Source organism: Sphaerodactylus townsendi, linkage group LG16 (genome assembly GCF_021028975.2).
Source record: "Sphaerodactylus townsendi isolate TG3544 linkage group LG16, MPM_Stown_v2.3, whole genome shotgun sequence".
Classification (NCBI taxonomy): domain Eukaryota; kingdom Metazoa; phylum Chordata; class Lepidosauria; order Squamata; family Sphaerodactylidae; genus Sphaerodactylus; species Sphaerodactylus townsendi.
In genome coordinates, this window is record NC_059440.1 from 26,500,269 (window position 1) to 26,522,013 (window position 21,745).

Here is a 21,745-nt window from a genome sequence, read left to right on the forward strand (position 1 = left end):
AAGGTGAAGTTTCTAGCACTTCTCCCTTTACTACGCTGAAGACTGGATGAAATGTCAAGTGGTATATCCCTGGAGTACACAGCTCTTTGATGTAAGAGAGGCATGAAAGCAAAAAAAAAAATGCCTCTTTCTTCTTTTCCGGGAAAGAGTTAGGTTTCGAATGGCAATTACCTGTGACCTTGCAGAAGTAACATCAAAATTGCTTCTTCAGACCTTTCGTCTTAGCTCTCTTAAAGAAGAATGACACCCCCACCAACCCTAAAGCATTTAAGTTTATGTAAAGCGTGCTTCACTCTGCATCTTCCCATGCACTCTCAGAATACCCAACAAAAACCAAACAGAACAGTGTCGCCAATGTTAATCCTGCCAGCTTTCAAAATGCCATTTAAAAGGAAGAAGTCAAGCACAGAGCTGCTGAATCGCGCACAGGATTAACCTCCCAGGTGAATAGTGCAGTGATTGACCATACAATCATACAAATAAGAGCCCCTTTGGTGCTTTCACTGGCTCAGACATTTGGGGTAGCTTTCACACCAGTCTATAGAAAATGTTCAAGAGCATTCTTTACACCTGTACTACCTGATCTAGTCAAGGCAGCAGTCCAAATATTTCATCACTTAATCATATTCTCGGTGCCTGGAAAAGGTTTACTAATAAGAAAAAGATGTGAAAATTCTCATCGCACGTGTCTTGCACAGACAGATCACACGCCTGACAACGGCGTATCCAGTCCCCGCCGTGGCTGAAGCGTTATCTTGAGAGCAAGAACAAAACAAGCAGACACAGGGCTGTGACACAGAATTTGGAAGGCTTCCAGTTCTCTCAGTATCCAAAGCCCAGTCGGTAGGGCTTGTCTATCGGAATTCAGAAAGACCTGTTTTCAGCAGCTACCATAACAGCTAATTTAACTGAGGCCTTGCGCATCTGTGTTTACTTACCTTCCCATAAAATTATTCTAAATTCCCAGCCAAACAAGGGTATTATGAGGCTTGTTTACAAAAGGCTGTGAGGAGCAGGTAAAAAGAGACTAGAGAAGTTTTATCTGTTGAGCAGTATACGCCCTTGTTCAAATTAAGAAAGGCACATCATAATTATATGATCCGTCTCCACTGTCTGCCGGTTATTGCCAAATGGTAAACTATGCGAAAACCCACATAAATTGGTGGAGCTTTTAAAAACGCATTCTTGGTGACATGTGAGGAAAGTTGACGGCAGGCTTCCTGGAAAGATGCCCGTGCAGGGCCCAATGTAACTCCCTGCTCCCTACCCACAAATAAAGACACTATATTAGAGTATTATGGAAAAATCAGAGACCCTTGCATGTACAAGGTAGAGATGAAATAGGGTTCTGCTATGATTTAATAGTGTTTCTTGCATTCACAGGGATAACACTAAGAAGGTAGATGCACACAATATTTATAATGTGCTTCACACATCAATCAGAATTAGAGGACACCACTAAGCCAACAAATCTGAACTTCTAAGGAGAAGAAGAATTTGGATTTATACCCCACCTTTCTCTCCTGTAAGGAGACTCAAGGTGGCTTACAAGCTCCTTTCCCTTCCTCTCCCCACAATAGACACCTTGTGAGGCAGGTGGGGCTGAGAGTTCCGAAGAACTGTGACTAGCCCGAGATCACCGAGCAGGAATGCAGGAGTATGGAAACACATCTGGTTCATCAGATAAGCCTCAGGTGGAGGAGCAGGGAATCAAACCCGGTTCTACAGATTAGAATACACTTGCTCTTAACTACTACACCATGCTGACAACTGACATGCTGATTACCCGGATGACATTCATGCAAAAGTTCCACTTGAAATAAGGTCACATTCCCTTGGTATTTATTAAGTAATTTTTAAAAAATATATATTTTGATTAGCCCAAATTAAAAGCTACCTATTCAGTGTTTCTATCACATCTAGTTTATTGTGTTACACAACACACCTGAGGCAAATACTGGAAAACCCCCCCCCCCCCATATCTGCACTTGACGAACATACCTTCATTGTCAATCCATTTAAGCGTAATTGGCTGTGCCTGCTGCAGATGGCACATCTCTCTCACTTCGTCACAGAGTTCATCATAGTTCATGGATGCACCCAGATTTGTAATGAGGATATCCCTGAAAGAAATTAAAACCCCAGAAGTCAGTAGCTGCGTGCACTCTCTTTAGCCCACACTGCTTTCACAAAGACGGACCCTCGGAGGCTCAGAGTCCCATCAGGGGGAGGGGGACAAACATGCCCATAAGAGCGCCCACACCGGCAGACCTGCCCTTCCCGCAGCACTTGCTCCAGCAGAGGGGCAAAAACGCTGGCATGCCACCATTAGTCAGTTCCCTCCCAGCCATTTGGCACATCACACCGGCTGCTGTGGTTTCAGACTTGCACTATCCTTTTGGGGGGCGTCAGTCTGCTAAACCAGGGGTAGGGAACCTGCGGCTCTCCAGATGTTCAGGAACTACAATTCCCATCAGCCCCTACCAGCATGGCCAATTGGCTGATGGGAATTGTAGTTCCTGAACATCTGGAGAGCCGCAGGTTCCCTACCCCTGTGCTAAACCCATTGGGGCTTCTTGACAGAGGTTTTTACACTTGCGAAGCCTCCCCGCACTGCCAGGAAGCATCCTGGGAGCCTGAAGTCTTAGAAGGGGCTGCAAGCTTCCCAAGTGAATGTCAAGATCCACCCCCCCCCCAAAAAAAAAAGATTTATATGATGTGAAGAGAAACCCGAGGTGGAAAGACAACACGACCGAAACAGAATCAAAAATCCATTGTTTGGAGTCCATCATCAACAGGCTCTCACTGATGGCTTATCTATTTGGCATAAGTAATTCAGAATGCAGGAGAGCATTTACATTAATAAGACACAATGCTCTGACAATTGGCACGGTTAGAGGAAAAATATAAAAAGCTTCCAATTTGGAAACGGATATGTAGCTGGCAGGATGGAAATATAGAGACATCTGAACAGTATAATCAAATTTGCCAAGATTTGCTACTTCCCATGTTGTTAGATTTTTACAGATATGCAAAGACCTGCTAAACTAAAGAAAATTATTTTGGAAAAGGAATAAGGAGCTGTCCTACAAAGCTGCTAAATATACAAGTTTGGCCATCAAGTGTGGAAGTACTAGGCCAGGGGTAGGGAACCTGCAGCTCTCCAGATTTCAGGAACTACAATTCCCATCAGCCTCTGTCAGCATGGCCAATTGGCCATGCTGGTAGGGGCTGATGGGAATTGTAGTTCCTGAACATCTGGAGAGCCGCAGGTTCCCTACCCCTGTACTAGGCTGAATTCTTGCCTCAGCAGACCAGGTTCTCAGGAGCAGCAGCAGCAGGCCATTGCTTTCACATTCTGCATGTGAGCTCCCAAAGGTATCCGGTGGGCCACTTCAAGTAGCAGAGTGCTGGACTAGATGGACTCTGGTCTGTTCCAGCAGGCTCTTTCTTATGTCCTTATGTAGGGGAATAACCAGAAATGAATTTTATCACGAATAAGATTATTTTACTGTCAATGGGATACTATCATCAGGAAACCCACTTTTCATTTCAGTTTGTGAAACTTTTGTAAATTTTGTACTGGTTTATGACTGCAATAAATTTGAATCTGACCTCCCCCCAAAAGTGCTAATAATAATACTTGCTGTCATGGGTAGGATAAACCACAAACCGTGGCATTATGAAGTTAACAAGAATCCAAAGTACAAATGCTAAGGAATGAGGGACAGTCAAGTTATCCCACAGACTTCTACTGGACTGCTGAACTGATGGGATTTTCTTTATTTTCACAGTTCGCACGTACTTTATTCACCAGTAAAAGAACAGCGTTGACGTTTACATGCAGGCTATAGGCAAAACAAAAATTGCCATCAATAAATGCCAGGAGGGATTGAGTCACATCTTAGGAATTACTAGATCACGACAGTAAGTAATAAGTTACCCTAGACCAGAGGTCTGCAACCTGAGGCTCTCCAGATGTTCATGAACTATTGGCCGTGCTGACAGGGGCCGATGGGAATTGTAGTTCATGAACATCTGGAGAGCCGCAGGTTGCAGACCCCTGCCCTAGACTACAATCATGTCACTAGTAAACACCAGCAATTTGACAGCATAGGATGGGAAACTTCTACAATGAATTCCATCTTTTCTTCTGGGGAGGGGCCATGGCTCAGTGGCACAGCATCTGCTTGGCATGTGAAAGGTCCCAGGTTCAATCCCCAGAATCTCCGGTCCAAAGGTCAGCCAGTGGGTGATCTAAAAGACCTCTCCCCGAGGCCCTGGAGAACCACTGGCAGTCCGATTGGACAAGACTGATCTTGAAGGACCAATGGTTCAGTATAAGGCAGCTTTATGTGTTGTGATTTCTGCTAAGGCAGGGGTGTCAAACTCGTGGCCCAGATGTTCATGATCTTCAATTCCCGCCAGCCCCTCCCAACATGACCATTGGCTATACTGGCAAGTGCTGATGGGAATTGTAGTTCATTAACATCTGGAGGGCTGCGAGTTTAACACCTGTGTGCCAAGGAATTACATTTGAGTGTCAGGTTTATTTATTTATCAGATTTCTTGATCGTCTCTCCCACATTGGCTCGGGGCGATTTCCAATACGAATAAACACAATAAAAACTGACTCAGAGGAGACAACCCACAATTTAAAACTGACTGTAGTGACTAATCCCACTAGCTAAAATTTCAGTAAATTCAGTTAAATTAGAATCTAATTAACATTTGCAAATGTAGGAGAACCACTTCGGAGTCGTCCATTCGCAGAGAGGTGATACACAACCATAGGGGACAGATGGTAACATTAGGTCAGGCCTCAGTGACAAATTTGGGCGAACAACTCCATTTTCCAGGCCCTGCGAAACTCCATTGTTCTGCATGTGCCAGTCATTGCTCTTGGGGGTAAAAAATGAGATGCGGCAACCAATGAAACTGAAAGGCCAAGGAGGAACTACAGTTCTAGGTGGTAAACAAAATGTCTGGGTGGTGGAAGGGACAAGCAAAAAAGCATAGTGACCGATCCGTGAACATCATTGGGTACCCACTGGTGACAGTTACAGATAACCTTCCAAACTATCTGACAGCGGATGCGTTCTAAAAAGAGAGACCTTGCTTTTCCACAGACTGAAGGCAGCTAAATTCTGTGACACCATCATGACTTATCTGTCTCCTGGTAATAGACTAGAAACTTTAGCTGACCTTTCACCCCTCTTGAAAAATCCAGGTCTTCACCCAAGCTTTAAGACCAACTCTCTCATGAAATATAACATTTAAGCACATAGCAACAGCATTTCTCACATTCCTGATTAATTCAGCCAACCGGCTTCAACTAAGAACGCAAAGAACTGCACATCATCCATGCAAATCGGCAAGGAATCCTTTACGCAAAGAAGAGTTCACAAACATGGCCGATACTTCTGCCGTTCAGAACAATCGTTTATGTTGCTTTAAGCACCGCCACGCCCAAGATACGCAAATATTTGCACTCCCTGGATGCCACATTGCACGTTACCTGTGGTGAACTTTATAACTTCCCCATGCTTATATTAACCAGCTATTTGTTTAATCATTACACCAAAAGGTGTGTTGTACCATCAGGCAGACGCTTTAAATTATTTAGCAACTTCCTGAAGTTCTTGACACTAATTTAGCAGTTGTTTGACATCGGTGTTTCCCTGCAGTCTGACACATCTAATCATACTGAAAGACAAAGCGGCTGTACGCACCAGCATCTTGTCATACCGCATTTTATACAATCTTTTATGTACAATCAATAAATCAAAGCCGAGTACTTAGGGAACCCTAAACTAGATGACAGATTTACCCTTTTCCTACCAAGAATAACTAGTTTCACTGGATTGTTAGAATGACCAAGCAACTTGATAGACCTGAGCGAACCTTTTAAAAACCTATGTCCACTTTAAAACGCATGTCTCCAGCAACAATAAAAGCGGCTGAACACACAGCTGTAAGAAAAACATTTTTTTACAATTCACTTCTGGTGAACTAAAAATTAGCCTTGTTCAATCTGAGAATAGACACATGCAACATATCCTCTGGCCTGCTGCTGCTTTTGTTCTTGATTATGTTGCAGTTCACCTTCCACCGGCAGAGTTTTTTCATTTTTGTTTTGTCTGATGAACCTCTGGCTACTCCCATGCTTTAGAAACTGAAGATCACACACTTGCTCAGTTTTAACATATGGCCAAGCGAACTTATTTAGTGGACTAATGCTTTAAAGGCTTACAAATCTGAACGGCCCAAAGATATTTCCCACGATAAGTTCTTTCAAGTGGGTTATGGGGCAGTGTTTTCAATGAGTGTGCCCCTGAACTTTCTCCCCACAGTGTGCCTTTAATCCTTACCATGTTACTGTAAGCTAAGATAGCATTACTCACCAACTTCAGAGGGGGAGGGGTGGCTGGGAAACCACCTGGGAATTTCAGGTGCTGTAGGCCACTCTGAGCAAATGGTGTGTGGAGAAACTTGGTGGTGAGGTCCAAGTTCCTCTGCTGAGCGGAGTAGACTTGAATCAGCAACTTCCTGGACTACAGATCTTTCTGACTGCCACTACATCACACTAGCTCTCCTTATGTTGTAAGTCATGAAGGTGTACATTTGCCCAGCTCCAGAGGGGTAGCAAGGTGGAAAAGCGCCCGGTGCATTGGTGTGTCGTCCACCCCTGCCCCGCCCCGGAACGCCCTCACCACACCCCCACAGGTACTCCTCTGCCCAGCTCTTACTTAGGCATGAGATGGAGTGTACCAACAGTAACCTCAATGCGAAGAGAAACTACTATCCTTCTCTGTCTTTACACCAATAGAGATCCCGATACAATAAGCAGAAGTGTTTTGGGCCATATTGGCAGCACTTTCATTTAAAGCCAAGGGACGAAAGTTTGGATTTTCAAGGCTGAATGGTAAACTGAGCTGTATGGGCTGTCCAAAGCAGAAACATAATCCATTAGGTTAGGCTCACTCAAATCCAAGCTTATATTGCACTGGGCTATTCTGCCTACCCATTCAGCCTTTCTTACCCTACAAGCACTTGGTTGAAAATAACTTCCATCGTCAGCGTCTTCCTCATCTTGACCTCCTTAAATATTGAATACCCATGTTTCTTTTCCCAAACTGGCTTCATTCAGAACATTAAGATATTGATGTTGGCATTTCCTCCCAAGTGCCAATTTTACAGACTTGGGGAAGGAATAAAAAGTACATTCAGAGGCAGAATAAAATGCATGGCAGAGCAAACACGGTTTAAACAAACAGTTTGAAACAATAAGTAAAATGTAGAGCATAAGAGTCTTAATACACAACTTACCCGTTATAGTGAGTCTTCACTCGGACGACATCTCTCTCCGGATTCATTTTTGATCCCATCCTGCTCGGCATGGTACTTCAGCAGCGAACAAACCGTAAGGTGAGCAGCAGGTTCACCGGCCTGTTGCCCAAATCACTCAGAAGATACGAGTCACCATAAGGAGCTGGAATCGATAAGTCGGAGCCTCAGGTTTTTTCTTCTCCATCCCCCTGCACGAACAATATGAAAAGAAAAACACCAGCGTATAAACCCTCAGAAGGAAAAAAAACCAGAACTGGGGAGAGATTCAACTACTGCACTAAACCGGTGCAAACATCAGCAGAGAAACAAGAGGCTGAACTAATGAATGGGGAAATTCGCGTTCATGTTTTTCCAGTACTGTGACCTCATTATCTTGTTATAGGATGGCTAATGTTTCACGAAAGCTTCTTAAATTGTCTACTATGTATAAGCGGAAATGTTCCTTGAAAAACACACCCAAGTATACGTTGTTCTGTTCTGGAATAAATGTGTCGGCTTGTTCCCCTGCTCAAGAAGAATAGTTTTTGCACACCTCCTGGAGAAGGACTTAGCCAAGATTACTCAACAAATCTCTCCCCCTCTCCACAACTTCCATTGTTTTCATGAAGGCAGCACTTTTATTGATTTTACTTATTCACACAATGTTTATCCCGCCTTTCTGCCTTTACAAGAACCATCAAGGCAGCTAACATTTTAAAACACAACTGATACAGAAGAAGAGGAGTTTGGATTTGTATCCGCCTTTCTCTCCTATAAGGAGTTTCAAACAGGCTTACAAACTCCTTCCCTTCCCCCACTACAGAACCTTGTGAGGTTGGTGGGGATAAGAGAGTTCAGAGAGAACTGTGACTAGCTCAGGATCACCCAACAGGCTTCACATGCAGGAGAGGGGAAACAAATCCAGTTCACCAGATAAGAGTCCGCTGCTCAAGTGAAGGAGTGGGGAATCAAACCCAGTTCTCCAGATTATCGAGTTCACCGTTCTTAACCACTATGCCACACTGGCTTTCCACTGTGCCATTAAAATCAGTTCCCTGCCCAGCCTACATCACTAGAACAATTAAAAGAGCTAAAATACATTCCAAACAGTTTCATTTCCTACAAGACAATTAAACATTATTTAGCGAGGAGGAATTACTGATGACATACCAAACAAAAAGTCTTTACCTGCCAGTGGAAGATAGAAACAGTAGAAATCAGACAAATCTCACTAAGGAAAAAGCTCCAGAATATTGGTGCCATGACCAAGGAGACCCTCTCCCGGGTTAGTATCTGACTAACCTCAGAAGACAGGGCCACCTGAAGCAGGGTCTCTGAAGATGGCCACAAAATTTGGCCAGGTGCATAAGAGATTTTAAACTTTTCCTACAGCATTTAAGTTAAAGTTTGCCTGCTACAGACCAGGGTCAGGCAAAACATTAATGCTCATAAAACTAAATCAGAACCACAGCGACGCCAATTTTCTTCCCTCCCTTTCATAAGACGTGATATACAGTTTGTTTGACAGGGTGTCATCATGTTTTTAAAAGGGGTATGAATTCACCTTTCAGATAAAAGAAAACAAAGTCAAGAAATTATCTCTGCTCTGTCAGAAAGCATTCTGGGAAGCTATAGATTTCTTCACCCAGGAAAACACAACTTGTTGGGCATAGTTCTCCAGACACTGCAAAAATAAAAAGCATATTTAGTAGCCAAGTGGGGGGGAAATGTACATTTTGATTGTTTCTGCCATGTTGTAAACCAGAGCCACAAAGAAAGACAAGAATTTTTAAATGGTCTTGCAACAAAGCTAGGAAAACGAGAAACCCATAGGTTTCAACAAAATAAGACTTCATTTTTTATCACTGCTACTCTGACAGTGACTCTTCAAACTACTCTAACAGGGACTCATCAAATTGCGTGTTGGAACTGTGAAGATGTTGATAAAGCATAACAGTAAAAGGGCTCCCTATAAATATACACCACGAAGGCCTTCTTCAATCACAAGGTTTGAATCCAGTTTGGGAATTCTACTACCATCTCAAAAATGTTGCCTTCTTCCAGGGTTTTACCAGTCAAATACAGATCCTTCCATTTCCCCTAGGTCCATGGTGGCGAACCTTTGGCACTCCAGATGTTATGGACTACAATTCCCATCAGCTCCTTCCAGCATGGCCAACTGGATCACCATGGCCAATTGGCCATGCTGGAAGGGGCTGATGGGAATTGTAGTTCTTAACATCTGGAGTGCCAAAGGTTCGCCACCACTGGGCAGTCCAATTCTTTTGCTAACATACCCTGATCTGTACTCTCTCTAATGCACACTGAGATGGATAACCTTAAAAATGCTTCTCCTTCTACCAAATACAGCTACAACGTTCCTTAGTCAATCACTGCCAATTTCACTCAATTGCCCACCCTCTTTTGACATTCCTATTCCTTACACCTTCACCTTAAACGTATTTTGGGGAGTGGAGCTTCCTCTGACACAAGCATACTGTACTCCTTCATTCTACCCTGCCCCGGCAAAAACCAGTCTTCTAACCCATACTAATATTACCCATCCATATGCAATTTCTTTCCCATAAGTGCTCATTTTCCCAATTCCCCAACTTTGTATCATTACAATGGCACTTGGTATGTCCACTAGCGCTGGATACTGAACTCTGAATAATCATGAACCATTTTGGGAGACAAGTTCTGACAAAACAGCTGGATTTAAAAAAAACCCTACAATAACTTATTAGATACCAGCAACACAAAAATTGTTAAAATCATGACTGCACTGCAACTAAACTACCATAACCCTCAATTTGTTTTTTTCAGTGCCTTACCCACTGCTGTGAAGTTAATCTAATTAGGAGCAGCTTCCGCCAAGGAAAAAGTCTGGGAACTCCTTGACAAAGCATCAAACTCCCACCCACTCACTCCCCCAACTGGCCTCCAAAGAATCCCTCTCCCATTTCTTCATTGCTCCTCCAGCATCCATACACAAAGTGTACTATTTACAAACAACACCATTAACAAACAAACTGCTTGGAAAAACTGTTTGTCCGGGAAGTGGAAGAAAAACAGAAGAAAGTTATTTTCAGGCAGTCTTCAGATAGCAAGAGTCACAACCACTACTTCCCTGTGAATTCAAGCAAGTTTCAAAAAATAATGTGTCCACTTTTCCTCCTGAAACCGTTTCTCTCTCTCTCTCACACACACACACACACACACACGCACACACACCTGTGCTAAAAAGCTATCATATTTCAGGGACTAGTCACCTTCCTCTGACCAACCCCCCCTCCCTTGATTCCCCTTCCCCAATCCATCCCTATTTTTACGACCCCCCCCAACCCCACACCACCCACACCACTATAAACCAATTTCTGGGGAAGGGGAACTGAAGAAGGAGCAAGTCCTGGAAGCAAACTTAAAGACTCTCTCCATCTTACAATCAGAAGAACTGGCTCCCCCTACACTCAAACTAGCCTCCTCAATGCCTAGACTTTCTCTGCCCCCCTGAAATGACTCCCCCCTCCCCCCAAATAAACGTACTTTAAAGAGCAAGCCAAGGAGAGCGTCTCTTTTTTCCCCCTCCCTGGCAGCAAAGGCTCGCTCTGCTCTCCACACCCGTGGAAGTTTGTTCCAACTTCGGAGGCAAAGTTATGAGGAAGAGGAAGAGAGCAGGGAAGGAGGGTCACAATCCTCCACCCGCCCCTTCCTTCCTTCCTGCAGTGACACCTAAGAGGCGCTCCTCCCTCTCTCTGACCCCTCCCGCGTTGGGACCGCGCCTCCTCCTAAGGAAGCCTGGCCGCGCGCGCTCCCGCGATGCTCCCCCACCCCCGCTCGCCTCAGCGCCCTCCACCCGCCAGCAGCGCCATCGCCGCCAACATGGCGGACCCCAGACACCCCTCACGCCGAGAGCCAATCAGATCGCCGTCCAGCCCGCACCTGCCGACCAATCACCCCCAGGCTCCGCAGCGGACCCCGCCCTCACCTGGAGCCAATCCCCAGAGGGGACAAGGACAGGCACTTGACCAATCGCCCGCAGGCATCTCGGTACCTGCCGAAAAGGGGTGGGGCTAGCACTGCCTGGAGGGGCGGATGAGGGAAGGAGGAGAGTTGGAGAGAGGCTTGCGTTCGAGATCCAATAGGAAAAAAGAGAGGAGAGCAGTGACAACAGCTGTGACCAATAGGAAAGGGAGGAGGGAGGGCGCGGTGCGGCGCGGCGCTAGCTACCGAAAAGTGGCCGCTGTTTTTCTAAGTTCCACCTTGATTTTGGGATCTGCGTTCTTTTGAAAGGCATGGCGTCAGGATGAGTGCTGACCCTTGCTCTTTAATATGACAGGCAGAAATGAAACGGGTTTTGTTGTTTTCTTGGCTTAGTGCCTTTTTAAAAACGATCAACAGTCTGTGGGGAAAAGCAGATTTTTTTTCTTATTTCTTCTTAATTTTATTCCATTGGTTATAAAAATGGAAACTTTTTTTCCTCTTGGAAATTTCTCTTCCAGGAGGGTTTTAGCAAGAAAGAACTTTAATTATTTTCTCCTCTGCTGTGTCCCTGTGGGAGAAAATCTTCTTGGAAGAAATAGAAGCATCTGCAAACTTTCTCCTGTTGAATGAAACGGATCATGGCTTTTCGATCGAGAAAATGGCAGGGAAGAAAAGGGCTAAAGCCTTGTCTGTTTGCAGGCCCCTTCCCAAACTGTTTAAAATAAATACTGTAGAAATCCTAATGTACTGTCACCAACTGTAAAGCTATTGAAGGTTAAGCCGCTAAATGTTGGCACGTAGTTCATTGTCTAGATCAGTAGTTCCCAATCTTTTTTCAGTTTATATACCCCTCGGCAACCCATTCCCCCATTGTACCCCCATATTAGCAATTGTAATTGTACCCCCATATTAGCAAACACATTATGTAATTCTTTTTTTTCATACCCCCACACACTCTGGCACGTACCCCGGGGAGTACATGTAGCCCAGGTCAGAAACTACTGATCTGGATGCTAGTATATTTTAATTTTCTTAAAATAAAAGAAACTTCTATAAACTTTAGATGAAGTGCTTTTTATTTGGTCATGCATTCCAGTAATAAATATCCCCCCCCACACACACACACACACACAAACACAAATTCTGGCATGCAAACTAACACAATGATGCAGGCAAATTGTGCATCAAAGCCTTGGAATGGGCTACAAATATTTTTAAGAAGTTTTCAAAATGGAAGAGCACTCCTACCTTAGGTAGACTACCCAGCCGAAGGATGGATTTGACAACAGACTTTAGTCAGAGTGCTCCGTGATTGAATTCTTAGTACCGCTTCAGAGGCAGAATTCATTTTAAAAAACTTAGGTATGCTTGCCAGTAGATGGTGCCACATTCCTAGCTAAGGCTCATTTTCCAAACCAATTCTTTATAGTAGGATCAGCATCCATCCCGTTCCCAAAAGAGTGATTTTCCAGATGAGCTAAAAGAGCATCTTTATTAACTCTGAGGTATGTCAGCCTGTTCAGAGCGCGGCACGCACACGCATACCAATGTATCTCTGTCATTAGACCAGCCAAGAACCAATGGGCTAATTTATTTTATAATTGGGGCCATGTGGAAAAGTGTCTCGCTTGCTAGTATACTTTTATCAATACCGGGTATCATGAGAGGCTATGCCCTTGTAAGCCAAACTTACCTGATTTGATACCACATATTATCCTTTAATGAAAATTACAGAAAGGTCACATAGTGTATGTCTTTTGCCCGTACGACAGCCCAAAAGATTTTCAAACAAGGTGCAGATGATCAAGGTGCAGATTTTGTCGAATCGAGATTCTAGGATTGCCACACTGGCTGCCAAATTCCTACCAATGATATTAAAAAGCCAAAATATAATAACTTACTAACCCATCTTTTCAATAGTAATTATTAAAATTGTTTTGGCTTTGAGGGGGCATATAAGACCTGTACTCTACCAGCTGCCCTGGTTACCAGTTGAATTCCAGATCGTCTTCACGGTTCTGGTGTTAACATTAGGGCCTTGAGGGGTCATATCTTCAGGACCGCATCTCCCCATACTGCCCACAGAAGACCCTTCTGTCCTCCGACAGCAATCTCTTGGTGGTCTCGATCCCAAGGACATTTGACTGGTCTCCACTAGAGCCAGAACCTTCTTGGCCCTTCCTCCTACTTGATGGAATTCACTACCGGTGGACATTAGGGCTGTGCGGGATATCAACCAATACCGCAGAGCCTGTAAAACTGAGATACTTTGCCAAGCCTACTCCTGAAGCTACTATGGACTATACTGTGCAATGCTGGCCCCCCAAGATTGCCCCCCCTCCCACCCATATAGGATATTATAAAACTGGGGCAAGAGTGGGGTTTGCTATAAGAGACCCCAAGGGCCATCAAGTCCAACCCCTTGCAATGCAGGAACACACAATCAAAGCACTCCTGACAGGTGGCCATCCAGCCTCTTTTTAGAAACCTCCAAAAAAGGAGACTCCACCACTCTCTGAGGTAGTGCATTCCACCGTCGAACAGCCCTTGTGTCAGGAAGTTTTTCCTAATGTTTAGGTGGAATCTCTTTTCCTTCACCTTGAACCCATTACTCCAGGTCCTAGTCTCTGGAGCAGCAGAAAACAAGCTTGCTCCCTCACCAACATGACATCCCTTCAAATATCTAAACATGGCTATCATGTCACCTCTTAACATTCTCTTCAACTAACATACCTAGCTTCCTAAGTCTCTCCCAAGAGTTCCATCAGCCTAGAAGGTTATAACTCTGCTTACTCACATAACCCATCCTACCCTTTGCGGCTCTTGACAGTTGAAGATTTGGCCCTTTCAAACCTGAACATCGAATGAAACCATTCCTAAAAAACACTCTGTGACTGTAGCATTTCTTTTTATTTGATTGTTGTCATGGATGCATTTTCTATTTTAGCAGGAGCCACTTCCGGTGCCTTTGGGAACACGAATGGCAGGTTATAATTTTTTCAAGCTACATAAATATTTTACTCCCCATCATCAAAAAAAAAAGTGGGATTTGAATCTTCAAAGCAAGAAAGCGGATTTCTACTCCAAGTAATCTATTTAAAATTCTAAAAGGGAAAAAGGGAATTGTCAGGAACAAGTGCCCCTCTGTGTGGGACTGGAACAATTCCTCTAAGCTGCATTGACGTCAGCTCAACTTGAACACATTTAATGCATTCCAGTTCCTTGAAAGCTTTAAACTGGAGATGCAGAGGACTGGCTCTGTCATTGAGCAATACCCCTCTGCAGTCTCAAAATGTGGACCTACTTGAAATTTGCACGCAGATCCAAACCTGTTCGTTGTGAAACCGTGTCCTCTTCATCACAGTTTCTCCCTCCCCACCGCAGCGAGCACACAGCAGACACACCCGGTTGCAGAACTCTTAGCAATCCCCACTACCAGGCTAGCTCACTTCGCCGGTCACCCCTGATTGGCTGGCGTGCCTTGATGGGGCGGGACCTTTTCCCACTGCGGAAACGTACATTGTAGGGGTGTGATTAAAAAAACCAGCGCGTAAAAGTTTAACATTTAACTGTGCAAACAGTCAATTGTTACCTGTGTAAACCATGAACGATTCAAAGTTACGCGTTTGCCTGTTTAATGTTTGCATCCCCTTCTGCTGGCCGATCGCAAAAGTGGAAATGAAACCAAGGACAGGCTGCATGTGCATCGCAGTGCTGATTGGTTGCCCAAATTCTGCATCACACTCCAGGGCGGGAAACGAGTCAGGGTTTCAACCCTCATCCCTCCCCTCAGATCAGCTCTGAACCGTGTTAATGGGGTCTGTGCCACTTGCAACCAGGTCCTGCCAGAACGCGGATTAACGGGGAGAACGAGCGCCAGAAATGGAATCTGCTACGCAAGCCATGGGGAGGTCGTCCCTCAAACCTGGTTAGTTTGTGTTCTGAAACCTGGCTAAGACAGTAGTGGGGATTCGACCTATAGTGGGAGGTAGAGTGTTGGGCTAGGATCTGGGAGGGCCAGGTTCGAATCCCCACTCTGCCATGGAAGCTTGCTGGGTGACCTTAGATCACTCACACATTCACAGCCTAATCTATTTCACAGGGATGTTGTGGGAATACAAGGGAGAAGGGAGAATGATGTAAGAAGAAGAGTTTGGATGTATACCCCACCTCTCTCTCCTGTAAGGAGACTCAAATCGGTTTACAAACTCCTTCCCTTCCTTCCCCCAAAACAGAACCTTGTGAGGTTGGGTGAGGCTGAGAGAGTTTGGCGAGAACTGTGTCTGCGCCAAGGTCACCCAGCAAGCTTCCTGTGTAGGAGCAGGGAAACAAATCCAGTTCACCAGATAAGAGTCTGCTGCTCATGTGGACGAGTTTGGGATCAAACCCTGTTCTCCAGATTAGAATCCACCTGCTCTTAACCACTACACCACGTTGGCTCAGAGAGAAGATAACTGAGAGGTGATATGATAGCCATCTTCAAGTATTTCAAAGAACTGTCCTATAGGGATGGCGTGGAGTTGTTTTCTGTCGCCCCAGAAGCTTGGACTAGAATTGGGTTGAAATTAAATCAAAAGACTTTTTGGCTATATAACTTGCTCGCAGAGCCGTTTCTGAACAGAACAGGCTTCCTCAGGAGGCGGTGGACTGTCCTTCTTTGGAGGTTTTCAAGGAGAGACTGGATGGCTGTCTGACAGCAATGCCGATTCTGTGAATTTGGGCATATCATTAGAGGGAGGGCAGGGAGAGAGGAGCCAGTGCTCAGCTTTCGTGCCAAGAGTAATGCCAATTGACACTTTGGGGTCAGGAACTAATTTTCCTCTAGGCCGATCTGGCTCAGGGATCCTGGCGGTTTTTTCCCTTCCTCTGGGCACAGAGCTGGGGTTACTGGAAGAACGGGGGGCGTGGGGGGAGAGGTAGTTACAAATTTCCTTCATTGTTCAGGGATTGGACTAGACGCCCCTTGAGATTCCTTCCGACTCTGTGTGATCCACAGCCAGTTTGAACAGTGCTCAGTCTGAGTCCTGTAGGCATAGCCATTCTAGGTTTTGACTTCTAAGCACTGCAAGGGGCTGTAGAGTCCACACTTTGCCTGAAACAGGCTCCGTACTCCTCTTCCCTGCACCCTCCAATGCTTATAAGCTCCAATTAAGTTCTTAGGTAGCAGGCATTTGGAAAGGCTTTTCTCTACCTGCAACCTTGTTTGGGAAAGGAGCCAATGAGGGATCCACCCCACCGTGTGAATTATCTTGTCTTGCTGTCCTGATGCTTCTCTCGGTAACCGAAAGGTAAGGAGACATGGCGCGCTTTCCAGAAACAGGTCCAAAAGATTCCACCTAAACATCAGGAAGAACTTTCTGACAGTCAGGGCTGCTCAACAGTGGAATTCACTCCCCCGGAGAGTGGTGGAGTCTCCTTCTTTGGAGGTTTTTAAACAGAGGCTGGATGATACGTTGGGAGTGCTGTGATTGTGGGTTCCTGCGTGGCAGGGGGTTGGACTTGATGGTCCTTGGGGTCTCTTCCAACGCTATGATTCTATGATTCTATGACACATACACACACACATGCAAATGATTGTACAGGAACTTGCAACCCGGTGGATAGGGCTGTGCGATTCACTTGGAGGTCCAGACCCATCTGCTGAAGATAAGGTACAACCTGGAGATCTCTCAGAATTAGAACTCAGTTCCATGTGACCCAGATCAGTTCCCCTGGGGTAAATGGCAGCTTTGGTGGGTGGAGTCTATATTGCTCTACCCTGATGACATCCCTCCACAGGCTCCACCCCCAAACCTCCAGGAACTTTCCAATGCAGAGTTGGCAGCAGCCGATTCAATTGAGTGGCCTATAGTAAGCTTTAACCAAGCCCGGTTTTGTAACAATTCAAAAGTACTCCTGGAAGGAGCAAAACAGGAGCTGTCCCCAAAAGGTCTGTTCAAGCATGAATCCCACTTTGTTAACGCGTTGTCCTCCCAACAGACTGTTCTTTGGGACCGCAGCAGAAAGACCTAAATTTATTTAAAGGAGCCAATCCGAGACGGTTTCCTTTGATTTCCCTCTTCTATTTCTGTCTCTTGATCTTCATGAGTTGCTTATCCGTTGTGCTTATACAATTTTGCAACGGCGGCATGGTGTTTTTTTTCTTTTTTATCTCTGCCTGTTTTTCTCCCCCCTTTGGTTAAATCAGAAAAGGAGAAAGAGAGAAGATTTCGGTGCTTACGCTATCACAGGCTGTGCAACAGCTTGGGAAGTCTGGCTGAGGCTTTAAAGATAGGAATTCTGCCAAAGAAGACAATTGGGGTGAAAAGAGGCTATTGAAGGTAGCGGGATATTTTAAGCCAATTGGAGTCTTCCTTGTGGAGTGACATCAAGAAGCGGCTTTAGAACTAGCAGGCAGAGAAGAGAGTAAATTCAGCTTCTATTCCACAAGCATAGATACCTGGGTCTGACTGCGACAGTGTCCCCCAATGTAGAAACTTGTTTGGGGTTGCTGTCGATTGCTCCCCCTCCTCCCTAAAGACACTTACATCATCCCAAAAACATACAGTTCAACACTGGTGTGAGCATCCTACAAAAATGTGTTGAAAAGCTCTTGCAAATTGGTGGTTACAGGAAAAATTACTGTCTCTGCAGCCAATATAATAGGGTGTTTGGCTTTACTGACCTCAGAAACATATATTTTGACATCAACATGAGCTTCGTACAGGAATTTTAAATATTCAAATAATTATATCTGCCATCTTGGAAAATGGCGGCTACAGGGAAAAGACGTCTCAAAAGTGGAATGTGGGCCCAAGAAAACATTTAAAGCAATAGCATCCTGAAACACACAAACAATAAAATTCTCTGCCTGTTGTGGTTTTTCTGGGCTGTGGTCTGGTAGTTTTAACTCCTAATGTTTTGCCTGCATCTATGGCTGGCATTTTCAGAGACATGTGAAGGAGAAGAAGGAGAAGAAGAGGAGGAGGAGTTTGGATTTATACCCCACCTTTCTCTCCTGTAAGGAGACTCAAGTTGGCTTACAAGCTCCTTTCCCTTCTTCTCCCCTCAACAGACACCTTGTGAGGCAGGTGGGGCTGAGAGAGTTCCAAAGAACTGTGACTAGCCCAAGGTCACCCAGAAGGAATGCAGGAGTGCGGAAACACATCTGGTTCACCAGATAAGCCTCTGCCACAGGTGCAGGAGTGGGGAATCAAACCCTGTTCTCTAGATTAGAATCCACCTGCTCTGCAATTAATATAATACAGTATTTGACTTTACTGATCTAAAAAAAAAGAGAGCTTCGTATAGGAATTTCAAATATCCAAATAATCATATTGCCATCTTGGAAAATGGCGGCTACAGGAGGAAAAATGTTTATCCCTACGGCACACTGGGGAATGTTCTATGTCATTGAATTATTGGATATCTGTTTATGTCCACTTCTCTGGTGGGAGGGGGATGCGTCTTTCTACATGAAGTCCATTAGCAGTTGTGTTTGAATGTGCGTGTCTCATCTCAGAAACCAAAGTGGGGTCAGGCAGTGGGTTTGAGGCACGAGAACAAATCTGTACATATATTTTTTTTGCCAGGTTCTATTGTAGATCCAACACTGCCTCCCCCATCATCTGCATGTTTAACTGTACAGAAATGTGTTAATTATAACTCCAGAGACAGACGCAGAGCAAAAGTGGAACGTGCAATTTGTACCGAGGAGAACTTTTAAACTCAGACTAGCTTTCCTTTGAGCTCCAGCTTGTTTTCAGCGCGGCCTTCTGTGCTCGGATCCATCTGTGTGTTTTATAGACTCAGGGGTGTCGCAAGTAAAGAACGACAGCAAATTAAACTGCTCGTATACTTTGATGCTGGCAGACTCGGGGGGGGGAGGGGAGGGTGGAATAAAGGAACACAATTTTAGCTCAGTATTTTGGTGAGGAGTTTGTTTGTCGCTCAAAATAGTGTTATGCCTAACCTTGAGCTTGTTAGGCGACTCGTAGCAAATCTTCAGTTTGCCTCTCTGGGCAGGAGAGTGAAAAAAAAGACAGGGCAGAGGTAGACACAACCATCGATGGATTGTTGAAAACACAGGAGAAAAGTGTTTAGACTGCCTTCTAGTTTTTCCTTGTTGGGTGCAAAGACTGGAAGGGAGGCTTGCAAGAGGCTCCTGGTGGTTTCAGGTTTTGGATGCCCTGCAGGAGAGAGCGCCCACTCATCTTCACATCCTTGCACAGCCAGCGTAGTGTAGTGGTTAAGAGCAGGTGGATTCTAATCTGGAGAGTGGGTTTGCCTCCCCACTCCTCCGCCTGAGTGGCGGAGGCTTATCTAGTGAACCAGATGTCTTTCCGCACTCCTACATTCCTGCTGGGTGACCTTGGGCCAGTCACAGTTCTCTCAGAACTCTCTCAGCCCTACCTACCTCACAAGGTGTCTGTTGCGGGGAGAGGAAGGGAAAGGAGCTTGTAGGCCACCTTGAGTCTACTTACAGGAGAGAAAGGTGGGATATAAATCCAAACTCCTCCTCCTCCTCTTCTTCCTCTTCTTCTTCTCTGCCTACAACCATACCCATCCACTCATCCTCACTTGCCTATATGTCCTTCCCCTGCCTGCTTGCAAGAACTCCCACATCTGCCTGCATCATCTTCATCCCTTCCCCTGGTAGCATCAGGAAGTCCATGCAGTTGGCAAGAGGAGTGGTAGAGTACATGCAAGTGAGGAGGGGTTGGCAGCAAAGTCCCCTCCTAGAGGGCCCGGGCTCCGGCAGCTGCCCCACCTCTGGGTTTGCTGGCCCTGAACGTCTAGATAGAACGACCCCTTCTCTTCATCTTCTTCCAACTGCTGGCTCAAAGCAACCTTTTTTTTGTTCCAGCCCCTCCTGGTAAATGAGATCATTTTCCCTATTAGTAATCCGTTAAACGATTCTCATTCCCCACGGCCATTGCTGATATTCATAGCTCTGTGCTGGTACCTTAACCTCTTTTTGACAAGTAACACACATACACACACACACACAATTAGTTATCTTCGCGATGTAGGTGTTAAGCGCAGACCTAGTTTAAAAGGGGCTAAATAACGCAGGCGTGCCATCCGTCAAGCTAAACTTGCAAAGGAATTGCCATGGTGATCAACCGTTTCTCCCTCTGTGTTTCTGACAGGAGATGGGCTTTCGATCCTGTTTCTGTTACAGCAATCAAGATGCCAGTTGTTCGAACTTTGTGTCCAGCACCAGGCCAGAATCCTGGAGAGCCAGCGTGGTGTAGTGGTTAAGAGCAGGTGGATTCTAATCGGGAGAACCGGGTTTGATTCCCCACTCCTCCACCTGAGTGGCAGCGGCTTATCTGGGGAACCAGATGTGTTTCCGCAGTCCTACATTCCTGCTGGGTGATCTTGGGCTAGTCACAGCTCTCTCAGAACTCTCCCAGCCCCACCTACCTCACCAGGTGTCTGTTGTGGGAAGAGGAAGGGAAAGGAGCTTGTAAGCCGCCTTGAGTCTCCTTACAGAAGAGAAAGATGGGATATAACTCCAAACTACTACTCCTCTTCCTCTTCTTCTCAGTTTCAGAGCAATTTGTTGGATTTACCCCAGGCTCAAAGGGCAAGCTAACATAGCTGTGCTTCTCGATATCTGCCCGGTTTACCATATGCGCCATCTTGGAAAATGGCTACAGGGGAAAAAAAGTTCCCAAAACTAGAATCTCTACTCAAGTATTGGGTGATGTCGCTGTCTCATAGCCTAATCGACACTGTCTCGTCACTGTCTCGTAGCCTAATCCACACTGAAGGGTTGTTCTGGAAGTAAAATAGGGGGCTACTTATAGTCTGCTTTGACTGAAGATGCTCTGAGTGAGTGCTCCATGTTAGCCAAATCAGAATCCACGCAGTGGCAAGTCGTTCCTCTGGCTCGACACTTACATTAGCCAGCTTTTTGACAATAGGCTTTGACATCTGGCCAGTGGGGAATGCATAGCTTTTATTTCCTGAATTCTCCGGACTCCTGCAATCCTTATGAGATTAAGGCAGCTGGACAAGAGAGTACACCGTAATCTGAGAGACATCTGGTGTGGTAGAGCTTGCTTTACACTGACCTCTCGTCCTTTCCCCAATGCACGAAGAGCAATGCGAAACCAAAAGCGAGCCCTGTGGCATCTTTGCAGATTTCTCTGGGCGTGTGTGGGGTTTTTTCAAGTGTGGGAAAGGCAAGTTGAAAGCCTCGTAGTCCTAATTCCAATTGCCACCCCCGTGCACCTGAGAGTTCACTTTTAGAAACCTATGAGACAGAGCTTTGAAACTCGACTGTTTTGACCCGATCGGGTGTACAGTGTGATTTCACTCTTGACGCTCACTGAGAGTAGCTAAAGACTTGATATCACAAAATTCAATTGTGACGAAACAGAAATCACAGGAGTCAGAACGTGGCAACGTGCCATTCCAAATTGTTTGGGCACATGCTCACGCA

At 45.3% G+C, this 21,745-nt stretch overlaps 1 protein-coding gene across 4 annotated transcripts in view; it reads right to left on the reverse strand.

Moving 5' to 3' along the window:
- Positions 1 to 11,096, reverse strand: part of PRKCZ (protein kinase C zeta) — a 97,688-nt gene extending 86,592 nt beyond the window's left edge. Inside the window, exons 1-4 of one of the 4 annotated variants that reach the window (XM_048518866.1) lie at positions 10,876 to 11,096; positions 8,894 to 9,013; positions 7,330 to 7,538; positions 2,002 to 2,123 (exon numbers count right to left, since the gene is read on the reverse strand). In XM_048518866.1, the coding sequence (XP_048374823.1) occupies positions 2,002 to 2,123; positions 7,330 to 7,400 (193 nt within the window). In that variant the 5' untranslated portion in view covers positions 7,401 to 7,538; positions 8,894 to 9,013; positions 10,876 to 11,096. Of the gene's footprint in view, positions 1 to 2,001; positions 2,124 to 7,329; positions 7,539 to 8,893; positions 9,014 to 10,163; positions 10,204 to 10,875 lie in introns of those variants that run through there. The other 3 variants (XM_048518863.1, XM_048518865.1, XM_048518864.1) reach the window with 3 other exon arrangements.
- Positions 11,097 to 21,745: the final 10,649 nt, after the last annotated feature.